This window comes from Natrix helvetica (genome assembly GCF_964273705.1).
Source record: "Natrix helvetica genome assembly, chromosome: 4".
NCBI lineage: Eukaryota > Metazoa > Chordata > Lepidosauria > Squamata > Natricidae > Natrix > Natrix helvetica.
The window spans coordinates 63,263,677-63,279,830 of NC_138550.1; the positions used below are offsets into that span (position 1 = coordinate 63,263,677).

The window sequence follows — 16,154 nt, forward strand, 5'->3', positions numbered from 1 at the left end:
CCTATATGCAGGTGAAGAAGCAACAGTGAGAACTGGACACGGAACCACTGATTGGTTCAAAACTGGGAAAGGAGTCCGGGAAGACTGTAAACTGTCGCCCTATCTATTTATTTTATATGCAGAGCACATCATGAGAAAGGCGGAGCTAGATTAATCAAAAATTGGAATTTAGATTGCGGAAAATGTCAACAACCTCAGATGTGCAGTTGATACCACTCTAATGGCAGAAGTGAAGAAGAACTAAAGAGACGTTTTATGTGGGTGAAGGATGAGAGTGCAAAAGTTGGCTTGAAACTCAACATTAAGAAAACTAAGATCATGGCATCCAGCCCTCTCAATTCCTCACAAATAGATGGGTAAGAAATGGAGGTAGTGACAGATTTTATTTTCCTAGGCTCCAAGATCACCGCAGATGGGCACTGCAGCCAAGAAATTAAAAGACGCTTGCTGCTGGGGAGGAAAGCTATGGTAAATCTAGACAGCATGCTAAAAAGCAGAGACATCATCCTGCGAACAAAAGTGTGTATAATCAAGGCTATAGTTTTCCAATTTGCAATGTATGGATGTGAAAATTGAACCATAAGAAAGGCTGAGCGCCAAAGAATTGAGGCCTTTGAATTATGGTGCTGCAAAAGACTCCTGCGAGTCCCTTGGGCTGCAAGGCGATCAAACCGGTCAGGCCTAGAGGAGATCAACCCTGACTGCTCTTTAGAAGGACAGATCCTGAAGATGAAACTCAAATACTTTGGCCACCTAAGGAGAAGGAAGGACTCACTGGAAAAGAGCCTAATGCTGGGAAAGATTGAGACCAGAAGAAGGCTTTCGATACCATCAACCATGGTATTGAGACCAAAGAAGGCTTTTGATACCATCGAAAGCCTCGCCGGCTTTCGATACCATCGACCATGGTATCCTACTGCGACGAGTCGGGGGGTTGGGAGTGGGGGGCACCGTTTTACGGTGGTTCTCCTCCTACCTGTTGGATCGGTCGCAGTTTGTGTTAACTGGAGGGCAGAGATCGACCCCCAGGCGCGTCACTTGTGGGGTGCCCCAGGGGTCGGTTCTCTCACCCCTCCTGTTCAACATATACATGAAACCGCTGGGCGAGATCATCTGTGGTTTTGGAGTACGGTATCATCAATATGCTGATGATACCCACCTTTTCATCTCTACCCCAAACCACCCAAACGATGCCCTCGACGTGATGTCCCGATGCCTGGAGGCTGTGCGGATCTGGATGGGGAGGAACAGGCTCAAGCTCAATCCCTCCAAGACTGAGTGGCTGTGGTTTCCATCATCCCGATTTGTACATCTTGTTCCATCTTTGACGATAGTGGGAGAAATTTTAGCCCCCTCAGAGAAGGCTCGCAATCTGGGAGTCCTGGATACGCGGCTTAGTTTAGAAGAACACCTGATGGCCGTGACCAGGGGGGCCTTTTACCAGGTTCGCCTGGTACGTCAGTTGCGCTCCTTCCTGGATCGGGATGCTCTGTGCACAGTCACTCATGCCCTCGTCCTTTCTCACCTGGACTACTGCAATGCTCTCTACATGGGGCTGCCCTTGAAGAGCACCCAGAGGCTTCAGCTGGTCCAGAATGCGGCCGCGCGGGTTGTCATAGGGGTACCTAGGTGCTCCCATGTTACACTCCTTTTAGGCAGCCTGCACTGGTTGCCGGGTGTTTTCCGGGTGCGATTCAAGGTATTAATTATGACCTTTAAAGCACTCCATGGCTTAGGCCCAGGGTACCTGCGAGACCACCTACTGCCACCAGTAGCCTCCCACCGTCCAGTACGATCCCACAGAGTTGGCCTCCTCAGGGTGCCGTCAGCCAGGCAGTGTCGGCTGGTATAACTTGAGATATAAGGTCACTTTATCTCCCTCCCTGCTGCCACCTCTTTTCTCAATGCCTCATTCTAATGATCATCAGGAAGAGGAATTTAGGCTATGGTGGTGGAGATCTAAAGCACCAAGTTTCATAATGAGTAAAATAAGCAAATCTGAGAATTGTTATTTATTACATTAATTGGTTAATTGCTAGCTAGTTAGAATAATGCAGTCCTTCATACCCTCTTGATACTATTGTCCTCTTGGTTAGGCATGTAATCAGGGAATGATGGTATATAGTTAATCTCAGAAGGAAAATGGCTAGTGGTGGGTTAGTGATGACTAAGAACTCTCATGGTTCTTGTGTGATGGTTAGATTGAGCAAGATCTGAAATGAGGACCCTTGAATTTTCTATCTGACATTTAGCATCTAAAAAAATGATCTGATTGAGAGTTATGCCCTTGCATCTGACTTGTGAGTAATCTACTTCCAGGATTGGACTTGATGAAGCCTGACACCTATGTTCACTCCAGGGATGGGTTTCAAATTTTTTTACTACTGGTTCTGTGAGTGTGGCTTATTTTGTGGGCATGGCTTAGTGGTCATGTGACTGGGTTGGAGTGGCTTGGCAGTCATGTGACTGGATGGGCGTGGCCAATTCAATGTCACTCACGTCAAGGGATGCCTCGCCTGGCCCCTGCCCGCCCAGCCATTCCTTGTCAGATCCAGCCTCAACGTATCTATAGTTCTGTAAAATTGTTGTTCACCTTTTTTCAACTTCATTATCTACATACTGTAAGATTTGAGAATACGATCCATAGAAGTTTGAGAATACATCCAAGTCACAATGAGCCAAAATGAGAGTTAGACGGAGGCTTGAATAACAATCAGCATTTAATATTTGATCTTAAAAGACATGATGGTCAGTTGTTCCAAACATACATATGCAGGGAAGAACTGCACTTCAGAGAAGGTGTAACTCCTTTTTATAAAGTCAGAAATGTCATAAAATAACATCCTGGCTTCCTAATTAGATTTGTGTATTCCTGCAAAAAGGATAGAATACTCCTTATCAGCCTTATCTATTTCTTTTTGTTCTCATGATTAGCCATTTGGCCCCCTGTTGTGAAGGGAACAGATCAAAGGTGAGAAACATTCTTAGGCAGAAAGGGGGGGCTCTGATCAAAGATGAGACATATGTTTTGACAAATGCTCACATCTTCACCTGAGGGCATCGCTGGCAGTCACTTCCTGCTGAAGTCTGTGGTCTTCCCACTGCTGCTTAGCCTCCTCGATGCACGGAGGCAGGAGGTGGCGGTTTCATTCACTGCCTGCGAGCTCCGGGGGGTGAGCAGCTGAGCGAGCAAGCCAGGATCTGCCAGCTGGCTCTAATCTGCAGTTTACTCGTGAACACGTTTACTCATGAGCATGGTGCTCACGAGTAATCTGCAGATTATAGGCAGCTGGTGTGGCACTACACCTGAAGGGCAAGCAGCCTTTGGCAGAGGTGGTGCCGACTCTGCTCTGCAGTGCTGGGGACCTTGCCAGCTTTTGGGGCTGCGGCTCGCCATATCCTGGCCAAAGCCAAATGGGAAAACTCCTTGGGAATTCCGAGACGCATCACCACTGCTGCTGCCGCCTTGGCTGGGACAGGGCACTGCCCACCGCTGCTGCTGCTGCTGCCACTGCCGCCGCCACTGCTCTCTCCTGCCACTGCCACTGCCCTCACCTGTCACTGCCACTACCCTCTCCTGCCACCACCCTTTTCCTCTACCGCCATCCTCTCCAGCATGCAAAGCTTGCCGGGCTGCCCCCATCCCTGCCGCAATGCTAACCTGTGTGTAGGCAGGAGGAGGCAGTGGTTGCATGTGGCAAAGGCAAGACAGGGCAAGCGTCAGAGCGGACAGACCAGTTGGGGGCATGGCCAACCAGCGGTCACTACCAGTTCTGCAACCCAGGCTGGCATACCACTACCAGTTCCCCGAACCGGTCCAAACCAGTAGGAACCCACCTCTGGTTCATGCCTGAACTACAAAAGCTTAACAGTTTTGCTTTAAGTAAGGGTTTATTTACAACTGAAATATAATATCCAACTTTTAACTAGACATGCAAATATAGTTATTAGATATATTATGTAAACTGCCTGCTGAAGACAGATAATCCCATAAAAGAAAAAAAGGGTTTCATGCAGTTCTTATTTTCTTAGTGGCATTATTTAAATCTGCACTGATATTTATTTCTTCACAGTTAGCAAAAGCACATTTAATTTTCTCACTGACTAAAAATGAGAGAGAGAGGGGGGGGGGTTCTATTTTTTGTTGATAAAATATTTTTATATGTGATACATCTATTTCTTCTTTTTAATTTAATTATATATATCAATTAAGTCTGTTTTAATTTTTATGGCAAATTATCACTGAGGATAAATAGAGTGTTTTTCCCATATAGTAGCTTTTGACATTTTGCTAAGCCAGATTTCCTTTTTCATTATATCAGTTCAACAATTGCTCTGAATTGGTTTCACTCCATTTTGTTTTTTGGAGGAAACAGTTCTAAGAAAATTGACATTGGAACTGCTTGTTCAACCTCTAGTAAGAAAATGCTTATCTACTATATTAGGATATATATCCATGTATATAAAGATAAATTGTCTGAAGCTATAGGTTTCGTATCATCAGTGCACAAATAAATACAATACAGAACAAATAATTAGTACAACATAACACCACAATACCACTGATATTAAGCTGCACTTAATTGTCTTCTTTCCTCTACTGAGATTCAACATTGAACTGTTATATCAGATTCAAAAGAATAAAACTTTATAAAATCAAGTTCTTAAAAAGAATAAAGCCCAAACTTCTAGAAATGCAACATTGGTAAAGTTCAACATACTTTCTGAGGACTGTCCTCAAATATTGTTTGAAAGCTAACACTTTGGGCAGAACATGCAATTCCAGTGGATCTAGTTCGGTTGCAATATCTGCTGGTAAACTTCCAAGTCCTATTTAAAGTGCTATTAATTTTAACTTCCTTTATTGCGTGAAATGACAATTCATGGTGTCCATAATCTTTTATACTATTCACTTGCTTTTGAGACAATTTTCATAATACTTCCTCTTAAAATCTTCTATACAAGTCAGGTGGCAAGAGGTTATTTGAATATTTGGAAGAATAAAGGTCACAAATTTAGTTTCCCCCAAGCAATAGTTTTTTTCCCTAATTTTTAGAACTATATTTACATTTACAATCTTTTTAATCTTAATTTCATTTCTTTATGGAGTGACTTTTTTCTTAGTGTTTTGGGAATATGAATTGACTACTGCCAGAATACAAGGTGCACTGGTTTTTAGTATTCAAACATTTATATTGCTAGCATTGAGAAAATTATAAATTTATATTCATCCCTTAGGTGGCAGCCTATGACTTTACTCTTCCAATAAAAATTAATGCTGGTGAAGCTTGGTGTTCCACAAATGCTTCAAAAAAGTTAAATCCTGCTAGTTCAACAAAGCATATGGTTGTTCCTCGACCTCAGTCATTGACTATACCTACTCAAGAATGCAAAGTTCAAGCAACTGGTATGTAAGCCTCAGAGGTAAATATAGATGTGCATATATAGAACATCCTTTAATACAATACAATACAATACAATGCAATACAATACAATACAATACAACAATACCAGAGTTGGAAGGGACCTTGGAGGTCTTCTAGTCCAACCCCCTGCCTAGGCAGGAAACCCTATACCGTTTCAGACAAATGGTTATCCAACATCTTCTTAAAGACTTCCAGTATTGGGGCATTCACAACTTCTGGAGGCAAGCTGTTCCACTGATTAATTGTTCTAACTGTCAGGAAATTTCTCCTCAGTTCTAAGTTGCTTCTCTCCTTGATTAGTTTCCACTCATTGCTTTAATAATTTTTCAGTGTAATAAAATGGACAAATCAGGTGACAAGAACAGTTGTCTAATAAGGAATTTATTCACATCCTTCAGAGAGAGGCTGTGGGTGGTGTACAATAAAATATAAAAATAGTATATAAGAATTTTAAAAGATTTAAATGAAAAATAGAATTTATAAGAAGGTAAGGATGATTGAACCCTGTTAAACATTAGTTTAAAAGGTGAAGAGAGGGCTGTCAGGGCACCATCCATCTCAATAGCTCTGTACTCCTTTTGGTTTCCCACATGAGGCCATAGAGCCTTGTTTTAACTCCTTTTCAGAAGGCCAGGAGAGTCGGGTGTACCTTACCTCCAGGGGAAGAATATTCTACAGGATAGGGGGCGATGGCAGAGAAGGCTCTTTTTCTAGACCTCACCAATCAAAATTCTTTAATTGATGGGATCTGCAACTTATTTTCCCTGCCGGACTGGGTGGGATGGGCAAATGTAATGGGACGAAGATGGTTCCATAGGTAGTCTGAGTCCATACCATGTAGGGCTTTATAGATCACAACCAATACCTTGAATTGGACCCAGAATCAAGCTATCCAATATAGTTCTCAGAGAAAATGTGTTACACGCACCCTTTTGGGGACATCTAGAATTGCTCCCGTGGCTGCATTCTCCCACACCCAACCCTGCCCCACCTGCCACCCCCAAGTTGCATCCATAAAGGGGGCAAGGGGCAGGAAGCCGTGCCGTGCCTGGCAAGGGGAGAGAAGAGACATCAAGAATTGCGGCTGCAATCAGGAGGCCCCATGCGCCTCGTGCCCCCTTCAAGAACAGTCTTTTCTCAATCGGTTGCCAAGAGCTTGGCCCCAATTGAGGCTCCCTGGGGTGGAGCCTGCAGCCTGGCGCTTGAGAGGGTCTTGGGGGGGAGCTCCCTTATGCAACCCACTACTCTTTCAAATGGACAGGAAGCTTCCTCCTACCATGCAGCCGGCTGGTTGAGAATCAGGCAGTCGTGGGAATTGCCTGCAATTCTTGTTACCCTAAGGCTGCACTTTGCAAAGAATGGAGCAAGGCGGTGGGAGGTGGGGGTGGAGGATGAAGCAAGCCAGGGGCTGCGGAGGTGCCCCAAGGCCCCACACTGGCTTACCTGAAGGCCCTTCAGTCAGGCCACCCATGCCAAGCCTTCCCCCCTCCCCAGAGGAGCCACATCCCTTCACTAACCTGCTTTCCAGCTCTGTTCTCCACTGTGCATTCAGGACAAGAAAATCAGTCTGTGCGACCATGGTAAAAAAAATATCAGAAATTCAGACCTTCCAACTTCTTGCAAAAAAAAAAGTCTCACAGAGTTGGAAGTAGTCCCACAGACTATTTTTTCTTGCCCTGCACATGTCAGTTGAGAATGGAACAGGTAAGCAGTTTAGTGAAGGGATGTGGCTGCCTTGGGAGGGGCGTGTATTTGTAACAAGAAAACAGCTACTAGTGTTTAGAGATAATGAGCCTATTGAAAGTGGAAGCCAGACTTTCTGTTCTATTCAGGCAAACAGATCGGTAGAAAACCCATTCAAGACATGATATTTTGAAATCTCCCTGTGGCAAGATTTGACAGCTAACAAAATAGAGTAATAGAATCGGAATAAGCAGCCCCCACACTCAAGACCTGACACATATATATGCTTATTAATCCATAAATCAATAACGAGAATACCCTTTGTTGGGAGATAATAATTTTAGATATTGAGATTTAAAAGTTAGCAAATAATTTTGGAGTCTAGATGTCATAAATTACTTACTTGCCTACATACATTATTGACTGAAAAACTAAATTTTAGTTATAAGTTGATGAAAATGAAGCTTTTATTTTTTCCATCCATCCCCCTAAAATCTCATCATCGACCTCACATAAGAACACACATTTTAAAGTATTGCATAAGTAGTTTTCATGTTAATTTTGCTGTGCTCAGCTTCAGCTCCAGGCGCAAAATCATGGAGACAACTTAATCTTATGAGATTTTTCTACCTTGTGTCCTAACTTATGTACTTTTCAGAGTATAAGATGCACTCCCACCCCAACCCCCCAATAGTGGGTGGAAATGTCTGTGCGTCTTATACAGTGAATGCTTACAAAGCACTGCCCACCTTCTGGGCCCCACCCTTCGGCCTCTGCCTCCCAGCAATTTTCCTCCTTGCAGCAAACAGCAAACAGCCTGACCAGCTTCAGCACAGCCTGATTTAGCATGAGCAGCTGATTGGTGGTTGGATCGGCCTCCTGGAATACCACCTATCAGATGTTCCAGGCTATGAGGATTGCCGCTGCCCATTGACGCCATCACCGCTGTCACCTATCACCTCATCTGAGTGCCCCATTTTTGTTCTCCGCACATCCCATTTTCAGCCTGAGTACCAGGGGTGAAATTCAGCAGGTTTTGACAGGTTCTGGAGAACTGGTTGAGGAAATTTTGAGTAGTTCTGTGATTTGGAAAATACCACCTCTGGCTGGCCCCAGAGTGGGGAGGAATAGGGATTTGCAGTATCTTTTCCCTGCCACACCCACCAAGCCATGCCCACAGAACCAGTAGTAAAAAAAATTGAATTTCACCACTGCTCCTCACACCCCATTTTTGGCCTCCGCATGCCCCATTTTCGATCCCACCGCTTGGAACGGGCCAAAAATGGGACATGCAGAGGCTGAAAATAGGGCCCATGGAGGGTGAAAATGGGATTCACGGAGGCTGAAAATGGGATTCACAGAGGCTGAAAATGGGGTACGCAGAGGTGGTGATAGGTGACAGCCTTGATGGCCAGCCACGGGGCTGATGGGTGGTGGTGATCCCCGCAGCCTGGAACAGCTGATGGGAGGTATTGCGGGAGGTGGATCCAACCGCCAATCAGCTACTAAATCAGGCTATACTGAAGCTGACTACGTTGTTTGCTGTTTGCTGCAAGGAGGCAAACTGCTGGGAGGTAGAGGCAGATTTTTTTTCTTGTTCTCCTCCCCAAAAGCTAGGTGTGTCTTATACTTTGGAGAGTCTTATAGTGTGAAAAATATGGTAATTGTGCGGATATTTATTGATTTAGTTTGCTAAGTGAATTATCTTGAGACCAGGTTTGGATAGATCTTTAATTTTATCTCCCCATAATGCTACCCCAAAGTTTTTTCTATATAGTAAGCTGAGGAAAGATATATCCAGTTTTGTTCATACACTTGGGTGTATTTCTTACCACTTCAAATAAACCAAATCTTTGAAATCTGGATTCTTCATGTGAGTCTTATTTGATTTGACGATTATCCAATTCTAGTCAAAATTACTGTTTTCATCCAGGTTTAATCCATGTGTAAATTTAATGTCTGTCTGTCTCCTTGAAGCTAAAATAGTTGTGTATGTTTCTTTCTTTCTACAGTGTTGCAACCACCACTGCATATTTATCCTTCAGAGCTCACCTTTCAACATAGTGTAAAATGTATCAACATGGGTGTTATAAGTGACAGCAGTAATATAAAGGTTGGTACATATTATAGGGAAGTGTGGTTGCTTCTAATTGTGCCACACTGTTGTTCTATAGTTCTCTTTATGTAGTGTTTTTCAAGCAAAAAATAGTAACTCTAATGCTGGTAATATATTTTTGCTCACATTATTTCTGCATATTTTCTTTTAAATTCTATTTCTGCTTTGGTTTCCTGTATGATGGCAAAGTAAAAACATACCACACATAAACATATACAGATGCATATATACCCTGAAAATTATAATGCTTCTTTACACCTGAAATGAATCAAATATATGTTACAGACTATAGAATACAGGATTAACAAAAAAAAATCTACTTGGAGATTTAAAATTTAAACTGAAAGACGTCACTGAAACATATAGTGAAACATGTATATATATTAGAGGTTGGGTCGATTAAAAAAAGAAAATTTTCATCAAGCATTAAAAAATTAAGACCAGAGCTTAAGTTAAGAATATACAAAATCTGTATAGCGAAAATCTGATGTAAATGAAAATCTAAACACGTCACTTTCACTACCCTCAAAATCTTCATCAACTTCCATACAGAAAAGCCAAAAGTAATTCAGAACAGCATAGTGAAACAATGAAAAAACATTAAAGAATTCATGTTAAAATCCAGCAAGGGATTAGAATAAATCGGCGTTCCACCAGTCAGTTAACTCATAAGAAAAATCAGGATAAAAAAGAAAATTCAAACCATACAGTTAAAACTCAGGTGTGCTAAAAAAATATCAAACAGCTGGGAGGAAAAATGGAGACCTGATTTCCAGCGGTCCTACTGGGAATTGCAATCCTCAAGATTCCTCTTCTCAGGAAGATTCACAGTGATTCGAGGATCGTCTTGGGGCGTTCTTAGCTGCCCATTTAGATCTAGGAGCTAGTTGTCAAAGAATCCATTGTGGTGGCAAAATCAGCTGTTCATCAGCAGGAGAAACAGATTGCCCCTCCGCTCAATATGCCATCTTAAGAGAAATCCAACAGTGCTCATTTTTAATAGAATTGAAACCATTCAATTCTTACAGCTGCCATAGAGATAGGGAAGGCCTTCTCTTTGGGAATTACTGATTCAAAAGTGATCTAATCAGTCCTCTTTCAGTAAAGTTGAAGTATCTTTGGCATCTGAAATGTGCCTGAAATGTCTTTTTGTTTGGATTTCTAAAACCTTGATTCTGAGCATAACAATTTTTCTATTTATTACATGCACATCAAATAACTAATTGTTCACACAGCTGGATTGATTGATCCAGTACATTAGGTTTTATTCAAAATTTATGCAGAAAAAATCTTTTGCATTTGTCACTTTTACGTCACTCTTTTTAATTAGCAATCTGAACGCCCAACTACAATTTTGTACAATATTATAACTGGTATTTTTCAATAACACTCATAAAATTTGGAAAAAATATGCCTGAAATTTGGAGGACGAACACGAATCTTTTAATGATAGCCCTTTGTGGTGTCATCAATTATTCATAAAGTAGCACATCTTACATCATGTGGCTTACCTCATTTCTTCCTGCAGAAACTGTATTTGAAAAACATCTCAATGAAACAGCTTACTTGGCGATTTGATCTTGATGCTGCAGGCAAAGCCGTAGATGATGGTATCTTCAAATTTAGTTTACATACTGGAATTCTCTATCCGGGGCAAAATACAGCTGTTACCATATGCTTCTGCCCATGTAAGAATTTGTTTTCGTGTCAACTCTGTATATGTTTAAATCAATTTTGTATATTGAAAATTCTACATTTGAAATACTTTATAATATTTTCTTGCTTATTTTTATACATTTGACAAATTAATTATTTCATTTAAAATAAACACACACACATAAGTACATACATACATACCACATACACACACAGGCACACAATAATATACTGTATAGAAACACATAAAGTATGTACAGTATTCCTTGTACATTTATTTCATTCACTACGCTTGAATAAGCAATAGAATATCTTCTTCTTAAAGATATATTTCCCATAAGTTCTATTGTTAATTTAATGATTTGAAAGAAGAGATGTTTTTGTTTGAAAAGTTTCAAAGAAAGTAATCAGTTTTCCTCCTCTTCATTTATTTGGAATGTGACTGAAAATTACCATTGTAGGGATGATATGCCTTGTCTCAAATCATCTCAAGCAACATGCAAAGCTGCACAATTACATAATAGACATTATAAGTTAGCCTTTTAACTTTTCAATTAGTAAATGATTAAAGTTCTTGCTAAAGATGAAGACTGTCAGACTGACAGTGCAGTACCCTTTGTACCTTAGTTCTCTGTTGTTTTTAATGAAAATCTTTACACCATTCAAAAATATCATGATTGGTCTAATCATTTTAGCACTAGAAATTTATACTGTATTTTACCTTTTCTGAAGATGCGTTAAGAATCTTCAGCCACTAAGTTTAATTTAATGACCTGTTAAGATACATATTGTAATACAGATACTTACAAAAGTCTATACTTTAGAACTGACATTGTATCTGCAAAATAAGTAATGAAACTTAAGTATAGTCAATATACATAGAGATGCTACAGCTACAAACTGTTTTCTAAACAGTAATGGAACTTTTTATAGATTTCAGATGGGAATGAAGATTTTAATGCATATATGTATAATGATCCTGGAAGTATCACATATTAATTACTGTATATTCATATAGTAATTAGTATAATTAAGCGAGATGAAATTTTACAGAACTTATATTAAGAAAGCCAATCAGTTTGGAAATTAAAGATATGACTACTGAAATTACTAATGATATTCCATTTATAACTGCTTCAGCCCAAAATTAACATATTTACTTTTCCTACTTTTCCTTGAATATTTTTCTTTCATAAATTGAGATTACTTTCTTAATCTGGGATATTGTTTTTCTTCAAGAATAAAAGGCATTCACACAATTGCGTTCCTAGGTTTGCTATTAGAGTGATTACTCTTTTTGTGAATTGTTAAAAGTTATACTAAATCACTTGCCCTTACACACCACAGAGAGATTTAATTTTGATAACTTTATTAGGAAAATTGTGGGCTTGTTAGTATATTTTTCTTTTTTTATGATTTAGCAATTTGATAATTTAATAACAAGATATTAACACTTTCCATAAAAACATATAATCCATTCAAAAGACTTCACTTTAAATGATAGATTTCATGTGATGAGATTTATTTTCAGAAAAAAAATTATTCCACATTAGGTTACTTAAAATTGGCAATGGAGATCATCAAAACACAAGGTAAAGAGAGTGATTCGTAAAACTATTTTTCAGTAAAACTAGTTTTCAGACACTATGTGTATGTCCTAACTTATGTCCTAAGAATTGTTTATTATCCAATGTGATTGAATTATTACTTCCAAGTAAGAGGCAAAGGCTTGTTCTTTGGAATGAGTTTACTAAACAAATGAATAAGGACAGTTAGCAAGAATTTGGTGATTCCGGTTTGCCAGCGGAGCGGAACAGCTGTGACTAGCGGGGCTCCGTGAAGCCCAGCTGATTTCTGCCTGCTTGGAGGCTCTTCGGAGCCAAACATCACCTTGTAGGGGTGGACAAGAAAGGAAGGGCTCCTGTAGATCGCAAGTGGATAGCAATCCACTTTGCTAGAGCCAGGAAAATCTTCCTGACAGGCAGAGAAGAAGACGGCCAATAATGGCTGAACCAGAGTTCTTGACAGCCAGAACAAGCAAGTTTTCAGCCTCTATCTTGCTTGCTTGTTATTGGCTGCCGTAGTAACGGGGGAAAGGGGCTATTTGAGAAAGGAAAAGTGCTGGTGGAGATGTCTCGGAATAAAAAGGGAGGATTGCTCTCATCATCTACTGCGCAGCTGAATGGACTTGTTTATGCCCAGTCAAAATCAACCATCTCTGCATACTAGATGGATGAAGCCACCTGAAGATGGACCATGGAGTGCCAGGCTGCATTTGAGAAACTGAAACGATTGTTTGCAGTTGAACCTGTCCCAAAACATCTTGATATGGATGCCCCTTTCGTGGTCCAAGCTGACCAAAACCTTTGAATCAAGCTTGATTGTACCCCATTCCAGGGTTTTAACTTCCCAATCTAGTGTCCCGAGAAAAGCCTTCATGGAGAGGAAATTGGTCCTCTTCCCTTCACCCCCATTCCCCTGAATCTGTCATGCAGTGCTTATTGCTATTGCTGTTATTGCGCCCAGATACTGTATCTCTTTGCTGCATGACAGATCCAGGGGGGTGGGGGGGGGAGGAGGACCAATTTCCTCTCCACGAAGACTTTTCTCAGGACGTTAGATTGGGAAGTTAAAAACCTGGAATGGGGTACAATCAAGCTTGATTCAAAGGTTTTGGTTCCTGAGATCACCACACTACCACCCAAAATGCTGTTACCACAATCTCTGCCACCTGAAACCAAGAAGCAGCAGGTGAAGTGGGTGCTGCAGAGATCACGGTAACAGCGTTTTCAGGTGGCAACGTTGCGATCTCAGGAGCCAAAGCCTTTTAATCAAGTTTGATTGTACCCCACTCCAGGTTTTCAATTTCCCAATCTAGTGTCCTGAGAAAAGCCTTCATGGAGAGGAAATTGGTCCTCTTCCCTCCCCCAATCCCCCTGGATCTGTCATGCAGCAAAGGATACAGTAGCTGGGCACAATAGCAGCAATAGCAATAAGCACTGCATGACAGTTCCGGGGAAAGAGGGGGGAGGGAAGAGGACCAATCTCTCTTCAAAGGCTTTTCTGGGGACGCTAGATTGGGAAGTTAAAAACCTTGAACGGGGTACAATCAAGCTTGTTTCAAAGGATATGACTCCTGAGATCGCCACGCTGCCACCCAAAATGCTGTTACCACAATCTCTGCAGTGCCCGCTTCACCTGCCCCTTCTCGGGTGGTTCCAGACTGCAGAGACACGGTAAAGCCTTTTTGGGTGGCATCGCACTGAATTTGGCTGCTTGGGTTGTTTGGAGAAGGGGGAGGCTGAGCAGCGAGGCCGCCTTGCCTTATACCTCTTAATGCAGCAGTTTCACTTTTTCTCCCTCCTTCTCTCCTAAGGTTCAAAGCACGATCAGCTTCCCAAGAGTGCCACAATCCACATGAAAGCAGAGGGGGGGGGGGGGAGAAACAAAGGGGGTGAGAGAGCTCACGGTGGGCTCAAAGGAGTACCTGTCAGTGTCGGAGACAAGAGACTCCCCACAAACCCAGGGAAAGGGACAGGGAAAAGGAGCCCCTTTGGGAGGAAAACCGCCATCTTCTTCCCCTCGGTTTTGCATCCTCCTGTTCCTCAGCAGCCCCACTGCTAAGCATCTACTGGCTGAAACCCCACGTTTGTTTTGTTTTTTTACTTCTCATTTTCACGTGTTTCTGCCGTACCTCCTCGGTGCTCCAGCTCATGCAACGGGGCAGGCAGAAGAAAGGCAAAGAATGTCAGGGGGAAAACACCCTGATGAAAAATGAGGTCTATGGACCGGGCTGATTCCCTTCAGCATATCATTGAGATGTTAAGAAAAGAAAAATAAAAGTCTTTGAGAAGTATATTCTAATTAATAAACAAACTTTAATACGAAAATAATAAAAGTAAATAAAACAGAAAGTTAACTAAATTGTTACATTTTGATAATAAAAGCTCCGTCTGCCAACTTGGCAGCCGGACAAAAGAACAAAAGAAAAGGTCTGGAATGTGTGAAGCATGCGCAGTACATCACTGTCAGATAAGAACATGACCTGCGCAATAAATCTTTCTCAGTTTAACTCTTCAGTATCAGTTTCAGTCAGTTCATGTCTAGCAAACTTTTTAACATCGTGACAAAGAAAAGCCAAGGAGCCGCGAAATAAGATCGCAGGCAGGCCAAGGAAAGGGAGGGAGCAGAGGGGGGTTGGGAGAGAGGAAACGCCAAGCTTGTCCTCACCTCTCCCAAGGAGCTCCTGCACCACCTCACTAGTGCACCTGGTTTCAGTTTTACGCCACAAAAGTTTGGCTCGTGCAGAGGAGAGAGTATTTAAGGGGAGGAAGAAATGGCTGTGGGAGGCGATGTTAACCAACGCATTGTTAAATGCCCTTGTATGGGAGGGTGAGGCTGAGAGAGAGTGTGCAGAGTGTGCTATGGAGCCTGGCCCAGGCTACTGGGTGAGAAGTGGCCCGCCATGCCGCTTTTGATGCTGCCCTTCACAGGGGGCTAGTGGGGAGAGCAAATGCTATGCTAGAGCCCCGCAAAGGGTTTGTGCCCCCTCAGCAGGTGTCCCTCCAAGAGTCCTTCCGCAATCCTGAGCAGTACCAGTGCTGGGCCAGCCTCTTCAAACAGCCAAGTCTGCCCCCATGAAAATCATCCCCCACCCCATGCACTCCAGTTAAATGCGCATAGGGTGATAGGGTTTGTTTTAAACAGATAAAAAGTCCTGTGCTGCTCGTTATCAAAATCTGAGTGGGGGTGAGGATCCCCGTGCCCTTTAACCACCTGAAAATGTGGGGCACACGGGCGGCGATGGTCCTTGGCAATCCCTGCAGCCTGGAATAGCTGATTGAGGGTATTCCACCCGCCAATCATCTGCTCCTGCTGAATCAGGCTTCTGAAGCTGACCACGCCATTTGTTGTTTGATGGAAGGACGCTAGCCAGATTAATACCGAGGCATAAACTTTTTTCATGTTTTCCTCCCCCAAAATTAGGTTGCATCTTATACTCTAGTGCATCTTTTACTCTGAAAAATATGGTAATGACTCTGAAAAATATGGTAATGACTCTGAAAAATATGGATTAATTAAGCAACTTAGACATGTCTAGTTTTGTAATCAGTTTGTGCAATTTTGCTGCATTCACATATTAAATGTGAAGCAGTTTTGACTTTGTCGTTGCAAAGTCGGCAGTTTGGATTTTCGGTGGATTTTTGTATTTTGCTTTCATGGCATTAGTTTGTAGTGTTTGTTCTTGAGCAGAAAGTATTAAACCTTCTGTT

The 16,154-nt window shown here is 41.9% G+C and overlaps 1 protein-coding gene across 1 annotated transcript in view; it reads left to right on the forward strand.

Annotated features, from left to right (window-relative positions):
• The window catches only part of CFAP47 (cilia and flagella associated protein 47), a 390,847-nt gene that overhangs the window by 85,743 nt on the left and 288,950 nt on the right, over positions 1-16,154 (forward strand). Inside the window, exons 22-24 of the mRNA XM_081950234.1 lie at positions 5,239-5,407; positions 9,122-9,222; positions 10,754-10,913. Coding sequence (XP_081806360.1) covers positions 5,239-5,407; positions 9,122-9,222; positions 10,754-10,913 — 430 coding nt within the window. The remainder of the gene's footprint in view (positions 1-5,238; positions 5,408-9,121; positions 9,223-10,753; positions 10,914-16,154) is intronic.